The sequence below is a fragment of the Strigops habroptila genome, chromosome 3, assembly GCF_004027225.2.
Source record: "Strigops habroptila isolate Jane chromosome 3, bStrHab1.2.pri, whole genome shotgun sequence".
NCBI classification, from domain to species: domain Eukaryota; kingdom Metazoa; phylum Chordata; class Aves; order Psittaciformes; family Psittacidae; genus Strigops; species Strigops habroptila.
The window spans coordinates 13324122-13349773 of NC_044279.2; the positions used below are offsets into that span (position 1 = coordinate 13324122).

Below are 25652 nucleotides of genomic sequence, written 5' to 3' on the forward strand. Positions count from 1 at the left end.
CGTGTCCCGCAGCGCGGCCGGGCCGGTGCACCCTCCTTTGGTGTCCCCCCGGCGCGGCGCGGCCGGAAGCGCCGCCGGTGCTGTGTAACGCATCCGGGGCAGGGCCGGAGGGACGCGGCCGCAGCGATGCCGGATTACCTGGGTGCCGACCAGCGGAAGACCAAGGAGGAGGAGAAGGAGGATAAGCCCATTCGCGGTGAGAGGCGATGCGGGCGGCCGCCCGGCCTTGCCGCCTCCCCCGGGCCCGCCTGGCGGCGGGGCGGCGCTGCCGGCCGCCATTTCGGTGCAGGGAGCGGCCGGGGTGAACAGAACACTTAAACCTCCCTGAGAGGCGGTTTCTGCCGCCGCCACCCTCCCCCCCCCCCCCCCAGCGGATCTCCCGGCCCCGAGCGCGGGCTCGGCCGGTGCCGCGTGTGCGACCCTGAGGAGGCGGCGTGGCTGAGAGGGCGCAGGGCGCGATGTGCTGAACGTAAACATCGGTCCGTCTGCTCGGGGTTCTGAGGGGTGTGAGGTCCGCGAAGCCTGCTGCTGGTAAAGCACCGGTGGGTGCGTGGAGAGAGCGAGGTTGCGAATGTTTGTGGTGATTAGGTTGCACAAATACAGGCTGAGGAGAAGGACTTGGGGGTGTTGGTCGATGAGAAGTTCAACATGAGTCGGCTTCAGTGTGTGCCGCAGCCCAGAAACCAACCGTATCCTGGGCTGCATCAACGGGAGTGTGACCAGCAGATCGAAGCAGGTGATCCTGCCCCTCTGCTCTGCTCTCATGAGACCCCACCTGCAGTCCTGCATCTGGCTGTGGGGCCTCCTGCATGGGAAAAACATGGAGCTGTTGGAGTGAGTCCAGAGGAGGCCACAAAGATGCTCAGAGGGCTGGAGCAGCTCTCCGGCTGAGAGAGCTGGGGTTGTTCAGCCTGGAGAAGGCTTCGGAGAGAACTTACAGCGGTCTTCCAATACATGAAGGGGCCGGCAAGGAATCTGGAGAGGGACGTTTTACAAGGGCATGTAGTGACAGGACAAGGGGCATTGGCTTTAAACTGAAAGAGGGTAGATTTAGATTAGACATTGAAAAGAAATTCTTTACTATGAGGAACATGTTGCCCACAGAAGCTGTGGCTGCCCCATCCCTGGCAGTGTTCAAGGCCAGGTTGGACACAGGGGCTTGGAGCAACCTGCTCTAACGGAAGGTGTCCCTGCCCATGGCAGGGGGTTTGGAATTTGGGTGGTCTTTAAGGTCCCTTCCAACCCAAACCATTCTATTGATTTTGTGATAATTTCCTTTTTTTCATTGGTGGAGTCCTGCTGAGCTGCCAAACCCTGTGTGTTGCCTCTCTCATCAGTAATTCAGTGAAAGCTGGAGACAGCGAGGTGGCCAGTTTTTCTGGTGGTACCAGCATAGTGTGAACATTGCCAGTTGCTCCTCACATTTGAATTTCATTTGCCTTTTTATTTCATGTTAGTAAACATTAAATCATGCATCAGGAAGCAACAGCAATACTGTATGTGATCAGTTATGGACTTTGAACTGTTATCACCCAAGTGTTACCACTTCTAAATTATAACAACCTAGTGTTTAGTAGATATAAAAACATCAGTGGAGTAGTGTAAGTAACCAGGAAGGAAGTAAGGATCAACACACACACAAAAAATCCTCCCAAAATACTGTATTATACATACTGCACCCAAATCTGCAATATCGTGCGGTTTGGGCTCCCTCTAGCATAAAAAGATACAGTGGAATTAGGAAAGAGAGAAAACCGAAACCCAGGGATGCTTAAGGAGGAAGACTGTAACTCAGCTGGGGAAAGGGTTAGCTTTTGGGGAAAGGGAGAGGGAATGTAAAGGCCTGTCAAATGGCAAGTGATACGACAGCAAATAGGAGGTGACAGTAACAGAGTTGTGTTTTTCTTAGTTGAGAGAGTTTGCTGGAGCAATCCTGCAGGACTGCCAAAGCTCACATGGTTAACAGCTCACTTGTTCCGGTGCGGGAATGCTGGTTCCCGTGCAATTTTTAGATTCCAAGTTTAAGTAAAAGGAAGCACAATTCCGAATTAAGTGGGGTCATTCCTTCCTGAGTATTCTGCTGGAAGCTGCTGGCAGGGATTCAGAAAACTGACAGAAATACGTAGGGAATATTTTTAAAGGGCTGTTAATAAAAACGTGTGACCTGGGGCTGGGAGCTCACTCTGTATTTGCCACATTCACAGACCTTCCTGTTGGAGAAGGGTCGTTTGTTGGACCAGACTCTCTATCTTGTCTGGTGTGATATTCCCATGTTTTCTATTTTACAGTGTTAAAACTCAGCATTGTCTCAGTTGTTGATTCCAGGCTGCTTTAATAGCTTACAGTAGTGTTTTGTCACTGTAAGACCAGCTGAGACTGAGCGCAGCTTTGCTAGATTAGATTTGGTTGCTGTTCAGTGCTCACACTGGGCATTTTGGAAGAGTGGAAAGTGGTGACAGTTTTTCACTGATGTTTTCTTAAACATTAAGAAACAAGAAGTTGGAAAGATGAAGTTTTGATATCTTCAGTTCCTTCTCTGTACAGTCACAGGCCAGTCAGCTACTCTGAGCCAGGCAAAGTTCAAGTGGTCTGCTTGCTGTGAGCTGTGGGTGGGATGGATTTTTGGCCTGAAGACTGTAGCTGGAGACCCAATTTTGTTTTTCTTGACTGTCTGATACTTTTTTTGTTCCACTTTGGGTTAGTGACAAACTAGAAACTCAAAGGAATCCCTTTAAAATACATGTTTTTATCTTTTAGAAGCAGAATTGATACTGCTGGTTTTGTTTTTAAAATTGCAAGCTAAGTGTTTCCTGTTTTGTTTCAGCTCTGGATGAAGGAGATATTGCCTTGCTGAAAACATATGTAAGTAGCATGCATTTACTACAGTGTTAAAGAAAAAAGCAAATCCTGTTGGGAGTTGAATGCAAGAGTGGAGGGATATGTACTGAGTAGTTCATAAATCTGCTTCTCCTAACACTTTTCTCTCCTACCAGAATATTTCTCCCTTTCTGCCTTCCAATGAGAAAGCCCCAAACTCAATCCACAACCCTAAAAATAATCCAGTAGGTTTGTTAGCATGAAAGTAATGATTTCCCCCCCCTTTTTTGTTTTGTATCCCGTCGCTGATTGATTGTCACAGAGATCTACAGCCAGGGCTTTCCTAGGGCTTCTTCACTAACCAACTTTATTGCTTGATAAAGAACAAGAACTTTTAAGAACCCTTCTCCCATCAAATTTACTTGCTTTTAGCCATCACGTTAAAAAACTGCTAGTGAGGGATACACAGATCTTGTAAAAAGAATGTAATCTCATAAGAAAAATTTAAGAAGGACATGGAGCTGTTGGAGCAAGTCCAGAGGAGGCCACGAGGATGATCAGGGGGCTGGAGCACCTCCCGTATGAAGACAGGCTGAGAAAGTTGGGGCTGTTCAGCCTGGAGAAGAGAAGCTGCGTGGAGACCTCATAGCAGCCTTCCAGTATCTGAAGGGGGCCTGTAAAGATGCTGGGGAGGGACTCTTCACTAGGGACTGTAGCGATAGGACAAGGGGTAATGGGTTCAAACTTAAACAGGGGCAGTTCAGGTTAGATGTAAGGAAGAAGTTCTTTACTGTGAGGGTGGTGAGGCACTGGCACAGGTTTCCCAAAGAAGTGGTGAATGCTCCATCCCTGGCAGTGTTCAAGGCCAGGTTGGACAGAGCCTTGGTGACACGGTTTAGTGTAAGGTGTCCCTGCCCATGGCAGGGGGGTTGGAACTAGATGATCTTAAGGTCCTTTCAAACCCAAATCATTCCGTGATTCTATGATCTCGGGAGGAGTTTTCCACATACAGTAAGTCTTAAAATGCAAATCTCCCCTCTCCACCAGAAAGTACGGTGGGTCTGTGAAGGGACTCTTGACAAATGAAACTTGCAGCTTGGGGTAGGTCAGGATTTGGATACGTTTGCCAAAAGTCTGAATTTTATTGACACTGAGACGACTTTACGAAACTCTGGAATATGGCTTGCACCTGCTGCGGCTTCTTTTTAGTTGCCAAGTTGATATAAAGGAGATCCCGATCTGCCCGCACTAGGCAAGGCAAGATAGTAAAGCATTTTATCACGAGCAAGACTTGAGCTTCTGATTTGCCCATGATCTTTCTGCTGTCTTTGGTGGATGATAGAAAGGTTGGGTAAGGTAGATAAAGCACTAGAACAGACGATTTTCCAATAACATATACTTCTGTCTCCATATAATTTTTCCTAAATCTCTTTTAAATGTTAGGAAAAACAGTAGTTAAAAGAAATAAGGCTGAACAGGTTTAAAAGAAAAACAAATCCTTTAAGTTTACAAATGTGAAAAATTTCCACTTGCACAATTAGTCAGTGCTGTGTACCTGCACTCTGGGTTTGCAAACAGCAATATTGTTACTGGAACTCAGTACTGTCTTTTTTGGCTGTGATCGGTAGTTGGTATTATACCAAGACAGTCTAATGAACATCTTGACTCTCAACAGCTATTGTAATTTTTTCCTAAACATGACATAATTTGAGTTACGAAATCTATGTGATATTTCTTTTCCAGGGCCAGAGCACGTACTCAAGGCAGATCAAGCAAGTGGAAGATGATATTCAACAACTGCTCAAGAAAATCAATGAGCTCACTGGTATTTTTCTTTCTTAAGATAACTTCGAATAGAACTGCTGCGTAAGAAAGATGGGCAGAGACTTTTTAGCAGGGCCTGTTGCAAGAGGATGAGGGGTGATGGTTTTAAACTAAAAGAGGGGAGATTCAGGCTGGATGCGAGGAAGAATTCTTTACAATGAGGGTGGTAAAATCCTGGCCCAGGTTGCCCAGAGAGGTGGTGGAGGCACCATCCCTGGAGACATTCAAGGCCAGGCTGGATGTGGTTCTGGGCAACCTGAGCTGGATGAAGATGTCCCTGCTCATTGCAGGAGGGTTGGACTAGATGACCTTTGGGGGTCCCTCCCAACCCAAACTATTCTCTGATTCTGTATAGCAAAACTAGTGGTTTAAGAAGCTGATCTTAAATAACTTCTGCATTGGTTTATTATAGTTATTTTTCTTTATTTGGTAACATGAGATTTTTGCTTTGTAGGTGATGGTCTTTTGGACTGGGCAGGGCTAATCTGTACATACAGTTACGTGACTTTGTAGTGTAACAGCTTTTTTATTCAGAACTGTGATTTTTATATATTACATGACATGAAACAAATGCCCCTTTCTGCCATCAGATAATTTGTTGTGATTTGTGTCAAGCAGCTGTGTTTGAATAGCGAGTGAACTTCCATAGACTGCAATAACCCAACATATTATCATTAAGCAGAGGTGCCAGTCCTTGTGTAAGGAAGAGATGTGTATCAGAGCAGTTAGCATTTGAAATCAGCTGGTCAATTGTGGCAGTTACAATAAAAATTAATTTATTCCCTGGTTTTATTTTGTTCATTTCACTGGTGTATGTTTGCTGCCCTGTTGCTAATCCTCTAGTGGCCCTCAGTTTTGCCAGGAAGACTGCAGTCTCCCTTTTCCAGTAAAATCCTTGATTCTTTCAAATACATCATGGAGGTGGTACTTTTTATATCCATGTTTTGGAAGATTTATAAGGTTTTAATCTGTGTGAATCCCTTAACTTCTGATATTTTGCACTAAAGCTTTCCCGTAGTGAAAGCACTTGCAAAGTTTCACTCCTTTTCTGCAACTTTTAGGAATACACTTTTATCTGTCCAGCTAGGTTGTAATGGTCCCCACGCTGCACAGCTCTATTAGAGGATGGCTGGACCAGTATCTACATGTTTAGCTGGCACAGTCACATGGGCCTCCTTTCTTTAGGAAGTCCATCAAAGATGTGTGTGTTTGGAGGTCTCAAAAAGCTTCCTGCAGGCTTATATCTGTGGTTCTTGGTGTGGGAAGGATTGCTGACATACCTGTTAGGTGCTTCCTTTTCAGCCTGTCTGTGTTGTACATAGGAATCAAGGAATCTGACACCGGCTTGGCTCCTCCTGCTCTTTGGGATCTGGCAGCAGACAAGCAAACTCTCCAAAGTGAGCAACCATTGCAAGTTGCAAGGTGGGTGCACTCTCCCTCTTTGCAGTGGAACTGCATAGTGTTAGAGGTGTGACTTACAGCTTATATATAGGCTACTTAGAAAAATGAAGTTCATGTCTTGTGCATATTGAGAGTGCTTTTTACCATTGTATCGAAAAGGAACTGTGTTGTACTTGATGAGGTGTTACATACTTCATACTTGTACTTATTCCTGTACTTATTGTATGGTGCTGTGCTAAGAGAATCACAAGTACAGTAGCTATTTTGGTGTCTGGAAAATACAACTCTCTTATCTTGATGTTTATCCAAATAGCAAGCCAGTTAGTTTGCCTGGTGGTGGTAACTGAATGTTCTGTATTAGGTGTACAAAGATAATCAACGCAGACTCTGAGGACCCCAAGTACATTATCAATGTCAAGCAGTTTGCCAAATTCGTGGTGGATCTCAGTGACCAGGTGGCACCTACTGATATAGAAGAAGGCATGAGAGTTGGGTGAGGAAAATCTTTATGTTCTTACAAGTTTTCCTGCAGACTGAAGCTTTCTCACCTGATCCATTAGTTTGACCTGTCAACAACTATCATTTCATGTTTTTGCAGCGGTTGAAATTAGAGCACTAATATCTTTCTGTAGGAAGACAGTAACTCGCGTGCATGCTGTGCTGGAATCCTTGGATTTTGATGTCATTCTGACGAAAGCCATGCGTCATGGACGGAAACCATTCAGTTTAGGCTCCAACAGTCCCACTTTCACGGAGCCTGTGTAGCCTGTGTAGCTGGCTTCCTCTTTGGCAGGCTGCGCAGTTACACATAGGGCAGCCACAGGAAATACTTGCTGGGGAGGTGAAGCCTCTTACTTTAGAATCAATATTTTGCCAGTTTGCTCTGCGGGATATTTTGAAATTTATTTTTCAAAATACTTTGGAATTAATTATTTTGGAACCTTTCAACTTCTCTGCAGAAGAACTCCAGTTTCTGGCCCACCAGACTGTTAGCTTTCAGGGCTGGGCTGTTGTGATGCCAGAGAAAAGAACAGTTTAAGAATTTGGCTTCTAATTTACAGAGTTGTTTCTACATGACAGTTTAATTAACCAGTGTTAAAATAATAGTCTTTATGCTTTCTCACCAGGGTGGACAGAAACAAGTACCAGATCCATATCCCCTTGCCACCAAAGATTGATCCCACTGTCACCATGATGCAAGTGAGAACTGCCTTTACTTATTCTGACATTGCTTTGTCTTGTAATTTTGATTAATTTGGCTGGATTTTGTTCCGGGCTGTTGAAAGCCTGGAGGAATATAATATGCAGCATCAGGCCATTAACTGCTCGCTCACCTTGTTATTGTGTAGGTGGAAGAAAAGCCAGATGTCACTTACAGTGATGTTGGAGGTTGTAAAGAGCAGATTGAAAAGCTGAGAGAGGTGGTTGAAACCCCTCTGCTGCACGTAAGTAACCTCCAGATTGAAACTTTTAGTATTTTGAAAGTATTCTGGACATCTGCTAGCATTTGAAAAAGAAAAAATAGCCTAGCTGAATGTAGGCACCTCAGTGAGAGGAAGTCTGGTTTTAACAAGCGCATTCCAGCCCAGCCTGAGCCTGGTTTATATTGCTATTCATTGATGATTTTCTTAATTTGTATATACTCTGATGCACATAGTCTTTACTTTGCACATAACCTTGCCTTCTGTTTCCCACCATTACAGCCTGAAAGATTTGTTAACCTTGGAATTGAGCCTCCCAAAGGAGTACTTCTGTTTGGGCCACCTGGTACGGGCAAAACACTTTGTGCCCGTGCTGTTGCTAACAGGACTGATGCCTGCTTCATCAGGGTCATTGGATCTGAATTGGTGCAGAAATATGTGGGAGAGGTAAGAGCAAATACTTGATGGAGTGTGGAGGGATTTGCAGGTTTCCAGTGGTGGGGACCAGACACCACGGCGGGTACGATGTACGTACGATGTACTTGCATGCTGGAGATACAAATAGTGGAGGAGCTGTCAGACACATGGCTGCAGGTCAGGCAGTCACTTATATGCTGTCATTGATGCAATGGATGCTGTGGTGCAGAGTTTAATCTGTGGTTCAGGAGGGCTCCAGGGTTAGATTCTGTTCCCAACTCTGCCACTTAGTTTTCATTTGGGCCTGAGGTAAATGTATTTTTAAGAGTAGTAACTTTTCTCTCCTTTAGAAATTGCTGTGAGATTTATGAATGTTCCCTTATATGTATGTGTACAGATAAAAGAGTTTTATCATTGGAACCTTACAAGTGTTTGTAAGCATGAAAAGTTTAATAGTTTTCCTTTAAAATGCCTTGAATCTTTAACAAAATATTTTTTTTCCTTTCAGGGAGCTCGAATGGTTCGTGAACTCTTTGAAATGGCCAGAACTAAAAAAGCTTGTCTTATATTCTTTGATGAAATTGATGCCATTGGAGGTATGTTGGTAGTATCTATAGCTTTAATCCTGTAGGAAAACTTTCAGGTTTTCTTTTCATGTTGTAATTCCATATCTGTATTGCTGCAGTGCAAGAAATGTGCTTGTAGATACCTGTTCAGCAAAGCTACTACCAGCACACCCCACGTGCGGGAGGCTCTCAAGAGATGCTTTATAGAACCCAGATGAGAAGTCATTTTGCACATTTGGAACACGCAGAGTATTTGAACTTATTATAACTTATATGAACTTACAGTGCTTATTATAACTGATGGGTCACACCACTCTTTGTTTGAAATACATTTTCAAATAACCCCTCACACCTTTTTAAGCTTGTCACAAAGATCTGTATGTGATTTAAAATGGCTTTCCAGGTGTCTTCTATGCAGCAGCTGTGACCTCTGCGGGCACTGAGGGGGTCCCTCTGGTGCGTGCAATGCGTGTGTCTTCCCTCTCCAGGTGCTCGCTTTGATGATGGGGCTGGGGGGGACAATGAAGTGCAACGTACTATGCTGGAGCTGATCAACCAGCTGGATGGTTTTGACCCACGAGGCAACATCAAGGTGCTGATGGCCACAAACAGACCCGATACCCTGGATCCGGCGCTGATGAGGCCTGGCAGGTTGGATAGGAAGATCGAGTTCAGCTTGCCTGACCTTGAGGTGAGAATGCTTCCTCTCACAACTAAGTAGAGTCTGGTATCAGGGTGTTTCTTCAGTTAGGGCATGGTTGACTGGAAGCAGTTTATGAGGTTTAACAAAAGCAGCACTCTTCACTTAAGTGAAACTACAGGGAATTTGGGGGGATTAAAGATGTGCCAAAAAGGTTTTCCCACACTGCACAGATTCCTTCTCTGGTGGAGGAGCCGTGGTGAATAGCTGTAATCACTGCATATTCCTGTCTGGACAGATAAAATAATCCTTTAACCAGATCCATGATTTAGTTCTTAAGTTGGCTTGTGTTTTGTTTGGCTCTTTTGAGAGAGATTTCTTGAGGTACTTCTACCACTAAAGCTCTTTTGAGAGTTACTTTCTTAATGGTACTTATCTGTAAGTACTTAAGTTACTAATCATGGACAGTTAAACACGTGCAGACATGGGAAGCTTGGGCAGCAAATGAAAGATCTATTCTCCGATTCCCCTTGCTCTGCATGTGCCCAGCTGCAGCTGCCTCTTTCATGCCATGAACCCTTCTGTCCTCACTCTTTTTTCCAGGGGCGAACCCACATTTTCAAGATACACGCTCGTTCAATGAGCGTTGAAAGAGACATCAGGTTCGAGCTGTTGGCTCGGCTGTGTCCCAACAGCACAGGTAAGATGATTAATGATTTTTAAACAAGTTTGGGCTTCACCTCCACTGGTGGTCAGTGTTGGATTGGTTCATCCCTGTCTTCCCAGGCGCGGAGATCCGCAGTGTCTGCACAGAGGCAGGCATGTTTGCTATCCGAGCCCGCCGGAAAATCGCCACAGAGAAGGACTTCTTGGAAGCAGTGAACAAAGTCATTAAATCCTACGCGAAATTCAGCGCTACCCCCCGCTACATGACCTACAACTAATCCTCTGGAATGTCTTCCCTGTTCCTATAGTTACACTTCCCGGGGAACCTAAATCCAAGTGTAGGAATCTGTGTCTTGTTCTTGGAAGCTGGAAATAAATGGTAAAACAGTAGGTATGAATTCATTGTGAGTGTGTCCTGCACCAGTGGAGAATTGCTGCTATAGAAAAACATCTCAGTGAGATTCCAGTAACACACAGCCTAAGCCAGGGAGGTATTTTTAAATTGGGCATCTGGGCAATGTTAGAAACCCACAGTTTAGGATTTATACCCCAAAACTTACCATCTGAGCTGTGGAGGTGCTGAAAGATCCCCAGGTGGCTGCAGGGTTTCCAGATGTGCTCAGAAACACTGACATAATGCTCTGCACCGAGGTGTAGGGATGTCCCAAGGAAACTTGGGAACTACCATGGGAAAAGAGCTGAGGAGAAGGCACATGAGGTGCCTCGTGGTCTGAGTCATTGCCCAGCTTAGGGAAGACATGAAGAGATAGTTTTTCTCTCCTGGGTGAACATGTTGGTACCATCATAACTTGTTTGGTTTTTTAATTCAGTGGTTTTCCTCATCCCTTTTGCTGAGTTTCCCTGTTTCTTACAAAATAGCAAGTAAGTGGGTCAAGAAGGAGGAAGCAGCGTAATTTCTTAGTGCTAAGGGAAGATTTCTTTATCCAGTTCCTGCTCTAAAAGGAATTAAAGTTGATAGGAACAGTTAGGGAGGGATGCAGGTTCATTGATGAGACAGACTTTTTAATTTCAAGCCTGAGTGGGAAGGGTGGTTTCTGGGTGGTTCACAAAGCAACCGATGTGGATTTGTTTAATCTAGCACTGACAAGCCTAAGGTAGGATTTAGATTTTTAGATATCAATCTGTTAATCAGCATGGGAAATGGGAAGTCAGTTCACTTGTCAGTAGATAACTGGCTGGCAAGGGGGAAGCAGCGCTTCAGCTGGTGGCAGCAAAGCACAGGAGGAGGCAGTACCCAGGAGCCAGTTGCAGAGTACCAGCACCACCCAGGCTGGCATCTAGGACTTCCTTGGGCAAAGGTTTCCAGTCCAGCATTTCAGCAATGCCCCAGGAAGGGCTGCTGTTGCTACCAGCATGGGAAATGCAGCATCAGTCGTACCTTGTACCACTGTTAGGCCTGGCATGGACAGGGCTTCCTGTGGTGGGAGAGCCAGGAGGGCGAGGAGCAGGAACCTGAGCCAGACACACACCTCCAGGACCTTGGCTTGTCCCATATACAGTCTTGCCAAGACAAAGCAGAAAATTTTGGCAAGTCATAATCACTTTATTTTGGAAGTTGTCACGATTTTGACATGAACTGAAGAGACTACATAGTTAAAAACTGAAGCTGCAACAAGCTGAAAGTAGAAAAATATACTGTATGTAGGTACAAAGGCTTGTTAAACTTAGTTAACATTATAAAATGTACCAAAAGTTGTTTAAATAAGCCACCCGATGTGTTAACATGCATTGAATTCTTCCTTTGAACTCCAGCTAAGCAGTAATTTCTGATGCAGAAAGCTTCCTATCCCTAGTGGCAGGGAGTCTTGAGGAAATGAAACATCTTCCCTGACTGCCCCCGGTTCTTGGGAAACCTGGTTTACCTGAAGCAAGCCCTTATCGCAACAGAGCTTCAAGCAAAATGAAAGTACTACGTAAGTAAGTTCTGCAGTCAGAAGAGGGGAAGTCATTTGAATTCCCTTATGCACAGGACCTTTGATTTGGGGGTGTTAAAGGAAATGTCATTGATGCTCTACTTCCCCTGTGCTGTTGAAATAACCTGGAGAGAAACACCTTGAGGCTCCTACCCCTGCTCAGATTCACAGTGATTGTTGTTAAGGGAATACAAGCATTGAAGATTTCTTTCTTTTGCTTGAGTTACATTTCCATGGCTTTCATCTCGCACCTGAACTTAAGCAGTACGGCAGCAGCCGGGTTGTGCAGACAGCAGAAGAAAACCCACACTACTGCTTCTTTTAAAAACCCCAAACACATAACGTTTTCAAGTTCTATTGAAATCTATTTCTCAAAGCACTTAAAAGCTGAGGCAGAAGCAGCACTGCTGGTAGGAAGGTGTCTCAGGCAAAAGAAAAGTACTTCTTTTGGGGGGGGGACACCACTGAGACTTTAGACCTTCTCTACATTTTTATTCCAGCTTAAGAGACTGCACATCGGGCGTCAGTTCTCAATGTAATTATAATAGGCTTCACTCCTGCCTTCAACCAGTTTTGTCTTCAAACTTTGAAGCTAAACTAATTTCAGCTCAAAATCAAGTGTAGTCTTTTCTAGAAAGCATAACTGGGTTTTGGCAGTGAAAGTACCATATTGATAATGTAGTAATTCAACGATGAGTTTCTAATTTGAAGTTCACTTAGAGTGAAAACACTGAGGCAGTGAAGAGTTTAGGTGAGACAGGTCAGATACCTAAATAACCCAAACCAACTGTACCATAGGTTTAAAAAGAGCAGCAGCTAAATGCCACCAGTGTGAATTCATTAATCTGGCTGGTAGATTGTTATAATTTGTATGACTGTTGTATGCAGATGTTGACATCAGGCTTTAAAAGTCAGCTAAGAAAGTTCTTTAAAGACACTGGGACAGTGCATTGTAGTTGCAGAACAGTTACTTCCTGCAAGATCCCACCTTGTAGTGAGTTAAAGTGCCCATTTTCTCAACAGGAATCGGAATGTCACTGTATCTGTCAGATCCTGATTGTAGCAGAACACACTGAATTTTCTTGTCTTGCATAATTTGGTGCTTGTATGCTGCTGGAAGGCTATACCCTGATTGAAGGAATAAAATCAAGAGCATGAAGGCTTCCACTTCCTTGTCCACTCTTCCTACAGAAAATAAGCACCACTCTATACCCGTAGATACAAACAGCCTCAGGCTCTCTTTAAACCTTTTGTGCAAATTAAATATTCAGAAGGAGTCTCCATCAGCATCAGTCTGGCTCCCATCCTGCTCGATGCCACTCTTCAGAGGTCAGTCAGCCTGCGAAGCAGACCTGTCTTTCACTTGGCAAGCCAGGACAGCATCGTGAATACTGTGAAACAGCAACTCTCTTGTTATGGTGTTATCGAAAAAATTCAGTCTTGTCAGCTCATTCCTAACGGGGCCTAAAAACAGAAACCAAAGATGGCATCAGTGAGTAAACTAAAGTACGAAGATGGAAGACAACGGTATCTTGGGAAGAAGACAACGCCTTGTTCTCTCACTTGTTATTACTTAGAACATTTAAGATAGCCAGGTGGATCACAGGCTACTTCTGCTCCAAACAGATAATTCACTTACACATACATACACAGAGGCCTGTTCTCGGCTGAAGGTGATACAATTCCAAACATCAGAAACTTGGAACATTGCAGGCTTTCCTCCTCATTACATGATTACAACAATTTCAAGATACAAGGTTTGGGGTGGCATTTACAATTTGCCAGCTGGAATGAATGGATGCAGGATCTAGTCCTCACAGAACTGTGCTCTACTTTCACTAAAGTGAAGGCTCTAATGCATACGGGCTTGCTTTTCCTCAAATCCAATGTTATGTAAAGTATTGATACTACTAAGGTACCTGACAGCAGAAAATTCGGGACCAGAGGGAAGAGAGGAAACACACTGTCCCCCATAAAGCTCACAAAACCCCCTCAACTCACCACTGCAGCTGGCAATACAGACACAGACACCAATTTCTTTGTATTCTTTTATAATCTGCAACAGAGTTAAACTGAAGTTAAGCACAGGTATATCATTGTACACACTGCAGTTCTGGAAGATGGAAACCAGTTACCGTGAATTCAGAATTCAGCTAGAACTTACACAGCTACAGAATTAAATCCACAATTAGGTGAGATATTGGACTGTATCTGAGCTGGCTTTATGTCTCATGCTGACAAGTTCCCTATTAGGCATCTCACAAGATTTCTATGGGTTTTTCTGGGGGAAAAAGCCCTACTTACTGATTTTAGTGTTTTTGCTCCAACTGAATCCACGAAGTTCACCGGGGCAAAATCCAGAATTAAAGAGTGGATGTTTGCTTTGGGCTCCACAAAATGTTCATGTTCCTCAGGAGACGTATCTGGTACACTAGCATCTGCAGATGCAAATTTTCCGTTTACAGGTAACTCATCATTTGCTATCTCATGTTTTACATTTGCTTCCACATCGTTAGTCTGGGAGAGAAGATAAATAATGTTTAATGACAGCCAATGCTTGTTCAGTGTAGATCCCCTTCCTCCCCGTACTCATCTGTTCCTTCCACCTTTAAAAGGTGCACAGCTCCTAACCAGGACAGACACTTGCTGCACATGCACACATACTTCCATATCTCATGTATATCAAGGTTCATTCTCTTACACACAGCCTTTGAACAATCACTTGAATAGCTTGAAGCTGTTATCTTCGGAGGGAATTACCCATATTTCCTTCAAACACTGACACCTGTTCATATGCTTTTATTCCATTTCCTTGCCTTTTCCCTGCTGATCCTATATATTCAAAAGAAGCAACAGCAATCAGGCTCTTAAGTTAGGCTTTTGGTTGGCTTCCCATGGTAAGAAACTCCCACCATGGGGGTGAATTTAAACACGCACAACAGCAGAAGCACGTTTCAAACAACCCTTCTCACCGGGTTGTTTGAAACCTTTCTCCACCCTTAACCATGCCAGGATCAGCAGTGCTAAGGACGCTTTCTTATTACAGGGGCTGCTAATTTTAATTAATTTTATTATATCCTATTTCTGCATGATTATTCCAAGTGTGGGGAGGGACAGAAGCAGGCTCACACCTATATCTGTCGACACCACTGCTGAGACAGTCTGACTGCGTGGAAAGGCTGCGCTATGTGCTACCTGTCTGCAATCAAGGTTCAACAGTTACCCGATCCAGCCATGAGCCCCTGATCCCCATGCTGTTCCCTCAGCAACCTGTCCCCGCTGCACAGTGTTTGCTCCCAAATCCTTCCCACCTCAGCAGCACTCTGCACCTTGTTTATACAAGAACAGTAACACCAGAAAGCAGCGTGGTAGCTGATAAAACAGAGGTAAATATTTACCAAATTCACTAATTTCAGTACAGCTTTCTTTTTGAGTTTATTTGCCGCCTTGATTTCCCTGGCATGCCTCTTCCGGGCTTTTTTCCTTGCTGCTAATACAGCACAAGGGTCCACTCCAGTCTGTTATGAAAAGAAAGCATGATCAGAGGAGATTCAGCTTGTAAGGATAACATTGCAGCATTGGTTAGCACTGAATTAATCAGTGTCATGAATTTAAAACACAAGCCTGCATTGTTCAGCCTCTCTTGGTGGGGGTGAGAAGGGTATCAAGTAAGAAGGAATAATCTTGGCTAGTGCTGTGTTAACAAGATGGGGAAGAGATAGATGCATCACATTCTTTTCTTGAAATCAGAGAGTGCCATGTTTCAATGGAAGGCTGATTTGAGTGGAGAGAGAGTAAAGGGGAGAGAAGTGCATCTGGCCATCAATTGCTCTTGCTTTGTGAAGGTAAGTACCACCCACCTGGTTTACATGACTCACCATGGGAGCTACAGAAAAATTGTTCAGAAGTTAGTACAGGTGCACTTGCTGCCAGGTCAGGCAGTTCTGCCCTTTGCTAGTGCTGTTACTGCCATTCCCACCCAATCAAACACTGGTTAGACAGGTGGTGAGGCATACACAGTACGCAGGTCATTTGTTGCTCATGAGAGGCATTAAATGACCCCGGTATTCCACAGTCTCACACTCCAGTAAAGTTTGTCACCCAAGAAAGAAGCTTTTACTCTCAGACATTTTGTTTTCAGTTCAACAAATACTTATTTCCCTCTGAAAAAAAAAAAGGTGTTTGACCAGTTTGTGCTCTGCAACCACCACACTCTTCATTCACAAGCAGTCGGTATTAAATAATTACACTTTGTCTATTTATTCCCTCCCATCACGTTGTTGCTCCCTAAGATGATGTGCAGTTAGCTGGAGGGTCACCTTCTTACATCTTACTGATCACCAGGGGCCACAGGCTGAAAGACGTTCCAGAAACCAGTTTGAATTTTCAAGACAAAGACATTAAAGCATTTGCTTTACTCACCTTTTTCTTCAGTGCACTTGTATATGACTCACTATTGGCAAAATAAAGCGATGCATTAGCTTGAAATATTTTTATTCCAGGATATTCTTTAACCTAAGAAAAAGAATATTGGGTGTGCACAATTAAGTATTGTCTGCACTAGAAGAAAAGCACCTGTGTGATCACAAGACACATGCAGCAACACAACAGCCAACCCTGAATGGCTATTGGCATGTGTCAAACAAAGAAGGTTGACACTATTGTGAGCAAAGCCGATCGGCAGATCAGAACCTCTCCCCTTCCTGGTGTAATACTGCACACAGCCAATGCCATATAACATTTCTCCTTCCATATAATAACAAAATGTACTCTGTTCTGTGTGTACATCAGTTCTCTGATGTTGCTATCTGCAGGTGGATTACCATGAGGAAATCATGCAGATCTAGGAATACTTCCTTTCGGCCTCGCTTTCTACAGACATGATGACTTATTTCTCTCTTTCTCTCCCTCTCTCTCATCTTCTCAGGTGCCAAAACCAGACCCTTTCAAATCTTTGGTTTTAAACAGGCCTTCAGATAGGTCTCAATATCACTTCTTTCCTCTGCTTTAAATGAAGGCATCCTTAAACAGGCTGCACTCTTGACATGTTACATGCAAATGATCTGGCCAGCAGCAGAGATCCAGCCTGCCATATGTTGCCAATTTGTCTTTATACAGGAGGAGGAAATGCTGACTGCAGTCAGCGTAACAAAAATGCAGTCTCCACTTTGCATACAGCTATAAACATGCCCACATATACTTCTGCTTTGTATCTTATTCAACGCAGAACTGCTACTGAGGATGTTTTCAGATTACAGCATCATCTTTTCACATAGGTTTTTACAGGCTCCTTAGGAGAAGGAGCTGTAGCCTTAATAGCAGCACCTCTGAGAACACAGAGTGCAGAAAATTGTAGTTTCTGTTTGTAATAAATACAGCATTACATTGACAAAATGTACTGCTTTCACCAACTTCTGGTTGAACAAAATGGCATTTATATGAAGCTAAGTGCCTGGCAAGTAATTGTGCCATTAATCATCTATATTTCATGCGCAGGGGATGCGCGGAGGCATGGAGATGCTGTTTTGAATGGTTGGTGCAATTCTGAAGAACATATCAGTTTGGATCCTGGGTTCCATGGATTTCATGCAATACTGTCATACAAGTAAAGAAGGTGGCCTTGTATGCACTCATGTACACAGCAGGTTTAGCAGTGGTATTCCTATAAACCTGACCATTTTGTACAAGCCAGTACAATGAAAGTAGTATAAAGGTTACTGGTCAAACATACATGCAGTACCTACAGCTAGCATTCTGAACAAAATACCTTTTACTACTAAAATAAAGTCTATTTTCTTTCCCTTCAACACAGGTGAATGCTAGCCAGGCTGCACTGTATGTACAGTATGGTAGGGCTAAACAGCAAATTGCCACAGTCATCTTTGCTCCACTACATAAAACTCTTCAATGTAGAAGAATGCACTCCTACCTCTTCATATTCTTCCACATTACAGTAGATGTCAGTGTCAGGAATCTGACCAAGGATTCTGTATTGAGGGCTAGAGAGAGATGGAAGCAAACATTTCAGTATTACCACTTATAAAGTGAGTGTTTGATACAAACTGAAACTTAGGTTTATGGTCATTCTGCAGTGCCTGTCTGGTACAGGCTTGTCTAAATGCGGTTAAATGCAGTGGGCGGTTTATGGCAGGAATACAATAAAGGGGCCATTTGGCGAGGAGACAAGTTTGCTTCTGTCGGTGCAAAACCAATTTATAAACTTAGCACTGTAACATTGTCATCTGCTGAAAAGCATGGGCCAAAGCAAGCTCTGTTTGGCAATAACTGGTGCAACTACATTGACTACCTTGCAAATATGGAAACTCATACTGATAGGAAACATGCTGCAATGTCAAAGAGCCACTCTACTCCCAAAGACAACTCCTGAGCAGATGAACATTCCCAACTCACAAGCAGTGTGACAGCAAAGTACATTACTGTTCTTTTTGCAAGAACAAAAATGTATAGATATGGCAGAAAAATACTCTTATTTATGCAGAGTAAATCTTAGAATTTGGTTTCACTCCAATGCAGACTGAAACCAGGACTTTTATACATTTTCTGCCTAGATATCCCAGACTTTGAGCCTAGAAGCCTCACATGACAGCAGGAAATCATTTTACTGTAAACCTAGCAAGCTTCACAGTAAAAACTTTGTCACTTGGAATGGGGAGAGAGGAGAAATGATTTGAAAAACTAAAGGGCAGGCACAATTTTTTGACAAATTAGAACTTTCTTATAAAATACCTAAACATTCATCTAGTGATAACCTGACACAACTTCTGCTTGACCTTGGCAATTAGTGCACAGAAATGTCATCATTTACTGAAATTGGCATTGCGCAGACTCAAAGTTCCAAACTCTAGGCATTAAACAAAAGTAAACAAGAAGATTAACAAATATAAGCTATCGAAATTCTTCTGTTTATTATTGAAACTGCAAGTTCGTGTCCTCTAGAAATGCTGTGCTCACAAAAATAAAATGTGAACCCTGAATCGGGGCCACAAGAGCATGACCTACATTATGAAGTGGATTCTATACTGTATACAGCTGAAGGGGGTGGAATGGTCTTCTGTTGATTTGCACCCCTTGAACAAACAAAACCACACAGGAGATCAGCAAACACTAATTTTGATAAAGAAGAAATCTGACCTTTGTGTTCTGTAAATAATGGTTATCATTGCAAACGCTATTGCAGTAAGCAAACCATAGTCTAGTCCCAGGAAAAGAGAAGCCACAAAAGCTACCACCCAGATGGCCTAAAACAAAGAAAAGGTCTGAATTATTATGTGTCCTTTTCTGTTAACAGCAAAAACAACAGCATAATTCAACCTCAAAACCTATGTATCAGTTCTGTTCAGGAACACACTATAATGTAATCCATCATGATTGCAGACTGTAATTACCTTAACCTTTCAGAAGGGCATAAAAGCTCAAGGCACAGTAACATAACATCTGACAAACTGTCACATATTAATTAATGCTTTAAGTCCTGTTCTCCAAGGAATCCTGTGTTACCATCAGACTCCAAATACCTTAGGATAAAAAAAAAACCCAAACATATTCAAGGCCTGCAAGTAGCTCTCACTTACTTCCTTCAGCCAGTTAATCCAGGAGAAAAATGCCACTGAAATGTTCCCTCTGATACACTCTTCTGACCCACTCCAGCCAGATTTTTGGTGGATGGCAAATACCTTCAACTAGTTTTCGTTGTTGCTCTGTTTTTCAAATTCTTCCCAGACATTCTGACAGCCTTCAGTGCAGTTCCTATAGCAACACTGCAAAAGCTTTGCTTTTACTGCAACCAAACTACTCTGACCTGAGTTAAAGGTTGTTGAACAACAAAACCATTCTTGTCTGCAACAGATCACTCTCCTAGGGTACTTACAGCTCCATGTCTTATGTTCATCTGCAATGCAACACCAACTTGTAACTCCTCGATAAGTTTCTAACTTGTTTCGGCGTCAGGAAGAAGAGGAGCAACAAATTTAATACAGTAAAATATATGCACTGAGCTGTGTGTTACTCACCAGCTCAATCCTACTGGTTCTCCAGAAGTGTGCGACATCTCCAAACTGTTTAAACATTCCTTTCAGGTTCACCATGACAATTGCAGCTAGCACTGTCTAAGAATATCGCACAAATGCAATTTTCAGAAGCAAAATACACCCAATGCCAAGTAAGAAATTAAAAGCATCACAAATAGCTGTATTTCTGTGCTTTGGGACAGAGGGGACTGGGGTTGTTTAGCCTGGAGAAAAGGAGGCTCAGGGGAGACCTTATCGCTTTCTACGACGACTTGAAAGGAGGCTGTAGTGAAGTGGGGGTTGGTCTCTTCTCCCAAGTAGCAAGTGATAGGATGAGAGGAAACAGTCTCAAGTTGCACCAGGGGAGGTTTAGATGGGATATTAGGAAAAACAACTTCACCACAAGGGTTGTCAAGCATTGGAACAGGCCGCCCAGGGAAGTGGTTGAGGTATTTAAATCAGATGTGTAGATGTGGCACTTAGGGATGAGGTTTAGTGGTGGACTTGGCAGTGCTAGTTTTATGGTTGGACTTAAAGGTCTTTTCCAACCTAAACGATTCTGAAGGGGAATTGTCTGAAGGTATCATTTATGTTCTAAAGACAAAGCCCAGAATGTCCAATATTAAAAACATCAACAAAAAGCATGCTGGATCCTTTAAATTATTAATTTCTAGACTGATTACAGCAAAAATGCATACAAAATTTAAAGGTTTCTGGACCAAGGCCTGACTGTGTTGCTTACTGATCATCCCACAACCTCTGTTTTAGGCAATATTCACTGGCCTCTGTTCACTGACAATGCAATGCCTAACAGGCAAAAGTCCCTTACCTGTGGAAGCGGTTCAAAGAGGTATCCAATAGCCACAATTACCAACAGAACCATAATTGAGGAGAGAGTGCCTGCAATCTGAACAAAAGAAAACAGAAATTATTTCAAGTGCCTCCAAAAGGCAGTATTACTGATTAGCTTATCCCTCTCGTGCTTTCCACAACTCTGGTTGTTCAAGTGACTTTTGATCCCTCCCACTCAGTTCACCCATTCTGGCTGTTGTGTGGCTTTCTATCCTGGCCCAATCCAGATTTGAAACATAGGAAACTCCAGTGACTCCTTCTGGCCCAGGCAGAGAAATCTGGCAGCCTAGTGAAGCTTCAGACATGAGCTTTGGAGCTCCAAAAAGCAAACTGTGTTTGGCTCAAAATTTGGGTTTACATACCTGTGTTTTCCCACCCGTGCTTTCCTGAACAAGACTCCGAGACATTGAGCAAGTGACTGAAAAGCTTTGGAAAAATGACCCCACAGAGTTGCATATTCCCAAGGCAATAAGTTCCTGTGTTAAACAATAAAGTAAAACAAAATCAGTTACACCGAGCAACTGTACAAAGCTGGAGCTATCCATCCATATTAATAACAACATCTTATTTACAGTGCTTTTGAGCAATCTTATTGCAGAGAATAAGCAACCTTATTGCAGCTTATACTTGTGGTTCTCACACATGCGCCAGCTGATACATGTTAAATCATCTGTTAAATAAAGTATCTGATGAAGTGCTGGAGACATTTGCCATCCTTTAATGTTATGGTAATGAGTCAGACTGAAAACTAAAGTGAATGACAGCATTGCTTGTTTTAAGGATTTCTTCAACTTTGGGACAACTTGAATTTTAACCCTGAATATACATGGAAAATGGTTTCTCATTCCAACACTGTTCTTTGCTTCCCACCCTAAACTGTCTGGTTAGTACTATTACAACCAAGAGCAGCATTGGCTGTGTTTCCATGGGTGATAATCCATTGCTGTACATGACGAAACCAATGTGTGTCCATTGCTTCGTCAAGAAGATCCCACATGAAAACTGTTATTGTGAGCGAGATCATCTACCTCAGTACTGTGTTTCTGATTCATAAGAAAGTATTTGCTTGCAATGAGGCCTCCCCAGATTACTCTGCATCCCGCTATTTGTAACTGAAGTGATCCGAGTTACATGTTTTCAGTAATTCTCGATGGGTTTTTCTCTTTGCATTTGTACAGTCCTTTTTTGATTCATTTAAACACTCAGCATGCACTGCAGCCTGTGACAAGGAGTTCTATAGTTTAAGATCCAGGTGAAATAGCATGCAGCACTGAGGAAAAGATCTAGGTGCTTAACTCAGGTCAGCGATGATTACTGTAACTAATGTAAACAGAGCTGATTCCATTCATGCAGCTATGGATTTGTCCTCTTCTCTCTTTGGGTAACAAAGAACAATGACATGAAGGATGAGACTCATCTGTCTAGATGTAAACCTCTGTCGGTAAAAGTCATTTAAACTCCATTTACTCTCAGAGGATGACATCCATTTTGAGAAGGGGGAAGAGGCAGTAGGCGCTATGTCAGATGCTTGCTCTAGGAAATGCGTTACAGCAATGAACTCTGTGTCTCCCTTGACACCATAATGATATCAACCAATAATCCAATTGCATCATTTTTAATAAATTGCACAGGAAGGACAGAGCAAGTAAGAATGACATATCATTTTAGTTTTACAGTGTCACTAACCACAGCCTTTAGCACTCAATTCATGATCAAAATGCTAACTACAGACAGGGCCAGTTGCTGCCCCAGAAAATGACAAACTCCTGTTCGCAATGGGTGGGAATAAAAAGAAACTATAAAACGTATTTGGAATTTCTAAACCTTAGATAATAGTTCTTTAACACAGGAGGCATTGTATCTACCTCTTGGGATCTCTCTGTTTCGCTCTATCACAGAAAGCAGAGATAAAGTAGCTGCCGATGAGGATAGCAGGCTAAAAAATGTCTGTCCCAACAATTAATAACCATGCCTATGTCCAAGCCTAACAGAAGCAAGTTTCCCAAAATGAACCTAAAAGTGAAACTGGTTATTAAAACACAGCCAGAAGAAGAACTTAAAATAATTCCTGGCATTTAAATGTGTAGGCTGTCAAAAACCTGACCTGATCCCACTATGAAAGAAAAACTTATTTTTGTCCCATATCCCATTCTACTTTAACAACATAACAAAGGTGCTTCTGAGAATTTTCAACGAAGCAATCCCAATACTTTACCTGATTCCCATTAATGGTGTAGCCATGTTTAAGGGCAAAGATTTTGGCCATTGATACAGCCATTGAAAATCCAACTATTGCTATTGCTATTGCATCCACAAATATTGCTGGGATAAGCTGCATCTCAGGAACTGCTGGTGGACGTAACCTTGGAGATGAAATAATATTTACAAATTACTATAATAAAAGCTATATGCCATACAGAAAAGGTACAGTTTTAATAAGAATATATCCCTACCCTTGAGGAATATTCCCAACAACATCCACTTTGTATGACTCATTCAGATTCATTCCAGCTGAAACTCCTGTGCCAATGATTACCTAAAAATCCAAACACGTTTGTAAACATCAGCTAGAAAAAGCAACCTGAAGAACTAATAACAGCTAGCTAATTATGAATAACACACACAAGGGATTACATTTATTCACCAATCAGTTTTCTAAGATTTAGGGGGTAAAGAAGTAGGCAAAAAGGAGAAAGTATCACGAGTTTCCCTTCATCATGTTCAACCCTCACTGATTTTATGAAGTCTTCTTGGAAACAGCTAAATGGAACATGCTATGGTATGATCTGAATCACTCAAATTCCCTTTGCTTGAGCCAAGCTCAGGCAAAACAGTGTATTGGGAAACTGAATACAAGGACAAGCCAAGGACGTCTGCACTGCCATATTTTCATGTGCATAACAAGCATGCTATCTGTGAACAGAACTGGTGCAGCAGTAGTGATTGCTTTGCTAGTGCCTTATCAAACAATACCCTGTTACACCACCTCCATCATCTCTCAACAGCATGCCTTTTCTTTGTTCCTTCTATCTAGATTGTACCCATACCTCCAGTTATTCCCTTTCTCGGCTTTGACTTCGTGCAGCGTGTTTGAGAGCTCTAGCTATCCAAGAACTCATTTTTAAATCCAACCACTTTTAAAGGTGGAAGGTTATCTGAGATGTGAGCTCTGTGTGTATTAAGATGGTCTGCTTTATCCACGTATTTTAGAGTAGTCATTCGAAACAGAACCAATGCTGCAGTCAGTTATCAGTCTCAGAAACAGAGAAGGAAGGTTCAATAGCAAGTCCAGTTGGTTCCTGCTTTTCTTTCTACCACTGCATTTTAAAAAGCCAGCAAGCCCTCCAGAACCTCTGAAACAGGCATCTGTAAGCACCTTCCTCCAGGAGAGGGTTCTGAGCTCTTGGATTCCAAGTGATAAATGGCATTCAGAGGCATGTCTCTCAGAGAATCATTCAGGTGCCCAAACTCCAGGACAGAGTGGGTTTTACAACAAATCTCTACCTACCCATTGCCATAGGGGATGGTGGGTGTTTATCTGAGTTTTCAGGTCCTCTTTGGGACTTTATGCCTAAAACTTGGGCATATCAGTCCATAACCTTATGAGTATCCAAACCTTCAAATGGATCAAGCCTCAAATTAATTATGTTCAACAGAAGTTACTCTAAAGCTCAATAGACTTGATAGAAAATGAGATAATTTCTACAGGTTTAGGTTAGTTATAAAATTTAGCTATAGAATTCCACAATGGCCTTACCACAATGATCTCCATAGGAATAGGAACTGGGAGCTGCTTCTTAAATCGGAGATTGATTTCCTTGCCAATAAACAGTAGAACAATGCATGTTAATCCAATAACCAATGCAGTAATGTTGGTCGTTGTTATATTTGAAAGCACAGCAGCTATGCTCTGTAACAAAACAGAAGTATCATAATTATTCCTAAAATAATATAATCCTCATGGAGATTTGTCACAAAAGAACATGCTGTTATATTCTGCATTTACTACTACATGAATCGGTGCCTCACCAAAATCCCCACTGTTCCCTCAAAACCCAGAAGTTCAGACTACTGCAGGGAGGGACATGCACTTGCCATCATTTACAGTATCTGTCTTCCTCAAATGGGGAAAAAATTTGGAGAAAAGACTATCACAGAAGTCTAAACTAAACCTCAACTCTTACCCTCAACATTTTCACACATATTTCATCCTGGCAGCTACTCAAAAGCAATAAATGCAAACTCCTTCTAATACCTTCAAATATTCTTTGGCAAGTCACATCTACTTAGAGCTGCATAAACCATTCTAAAATGATAAAGCTGCTGATAAAACCATTTAGGTTACCATAGCAATATGATTAAATAAGAGTGATTTTACACCACTGCTGACCTGGCCATTATTCCAAATATGTTTTAGCTGAAAACACTATTAAAAGGGTGTTAGGAAAGAAAGCTTGCTGGAACACAGAAATTGCTAGAGGGTAGATGATTCCTCTACCAATTACTCCTCCTTCTTCCACTGCATTTAAAAAAAAATAAAAATAAATGACCTCTGGAGAGGTCTTTGAAAGAAGATGTACATACCTTTCCTTAGACAGAAGGGAAGTTAGAACAACTATCGGGATATTATACATTCGAGACGTCCTGATAGTACATCTCAAACATATACCTTCCCTCCTATTTGTTTGGCAGTTAGTACATCTGGTTTCTGGGTTAGTGAACTAAACAGCAAATTTAGGAATTAATCATTAGTGTGGCCTTGTTTTCAAAATGTTTGTTTTATCTGCACAAATATATATGAGAGATTCCCACAAAGTATTTTCTATAGCCTCCATGTGGTCAAAATCCTGAAGCTTCATTATTGCTGAGCCACCAATTGCTCAACAGCTTGGATTTTCACAGATACTTGAGATTTTCCACTCAGGAATTCTTGTCTGCAAAATCAGGGCATTGATTTTGTGGTAACAATTTGGGGCTTTCTAGACTGGCAGGAAAATCACATTCAGATGCATTTCAACTCTGCTTGTTTATAACAGCAAGAAAAGTAATGCTCAGTTAAAAAGCATAAAAAAAAGTTAAAAGCTTTG

The 25652-nt window shown here is 42.5% G+C and overlaps 2 protein-coding genes across 5 annotated transcripts in view; one reads left to right on the forward strand and one right to left on the reverse strand.

Annotated features, from left to right (window-relative positions):
- The first annotated feature begins 1 nt into the window (after position 1).
- On the forward strand, positions 2–10150 carry PSMC2 (proteasome 26S subunit, ATPase 2). Its single transcript, XM_030480811.1, has 12 exons — positions 2–196; positions 2825–2862; positions 4561–4642; positions 5964–6063; positions 6404–6535; positions 7170–7242; positions 7392–7487; positions 7746–7910; positions 8389–8476; positions 8935–9137; positions 9690–9786; positions 9873–10150. Exons 1-12 carry the CDS (start codon positions 127–129, stop codon positions 10028–10030), a joined length of 1302 nt encoding a protein of 433 aa, XP_030336671.1. The 5' UTR covers positions 2–126; the 3' UTR covers positions 10031–10150.
- Positions 10151–11295: 1145 nt separating this feature from the next.
- Positions 11296–25652, reverse strand: part of SLC26A5 (solute carrier family 26 member 5) — a 37609-nt gene continuing 23252 nt past the window's right edge. For 2 of the 4 annotated variants that reach the window (XM_030480804.1, XM_030480803.1), the window contains exons 7-18: positions 24323–24475; positions 23019–23101; positions 22781–22928; positions 20928–21041; positions 20543–20620; positions 19717–19812; positions 18839–18945; positions 17616–17685; positions 16109–16201; positions 15085–15204; positions 13991–14203; positions 11296–13742 (exon numbers count right to left, since the gene is read on the reverse strand). In XM_030480804.1, the coding sequence (XP_030336664.1) occupies positions 13539–13742; positions 13991–14203; positions 15085–15204; positions 16109–16201; positions 17616–17685; positions 18839–18945; positions 19717–19812; positions 20543–20620; positions 20928–21041; positions 22781–22928; positions 23019–23101; positions 24323–24475 (1479 nt within the window). In that variant the 3' untranslated portion in view covers positions 11296–13538. Of the gene's footprint in view, positions 14204–15084; positions 15205–16108; positions 16202–17615; positions 17686–18838; positions 18946–19716; positions 19813–20542; positions 20621–20927; positions 21042–22780; positions 22929–23018; positions 23102–24322; positions 24476–25652 lie in introns of all 4 variants that reach the window. The other 2 variants (XM_030480805.1, XR_003990734.2) reach the window with 2 other exon arrangements.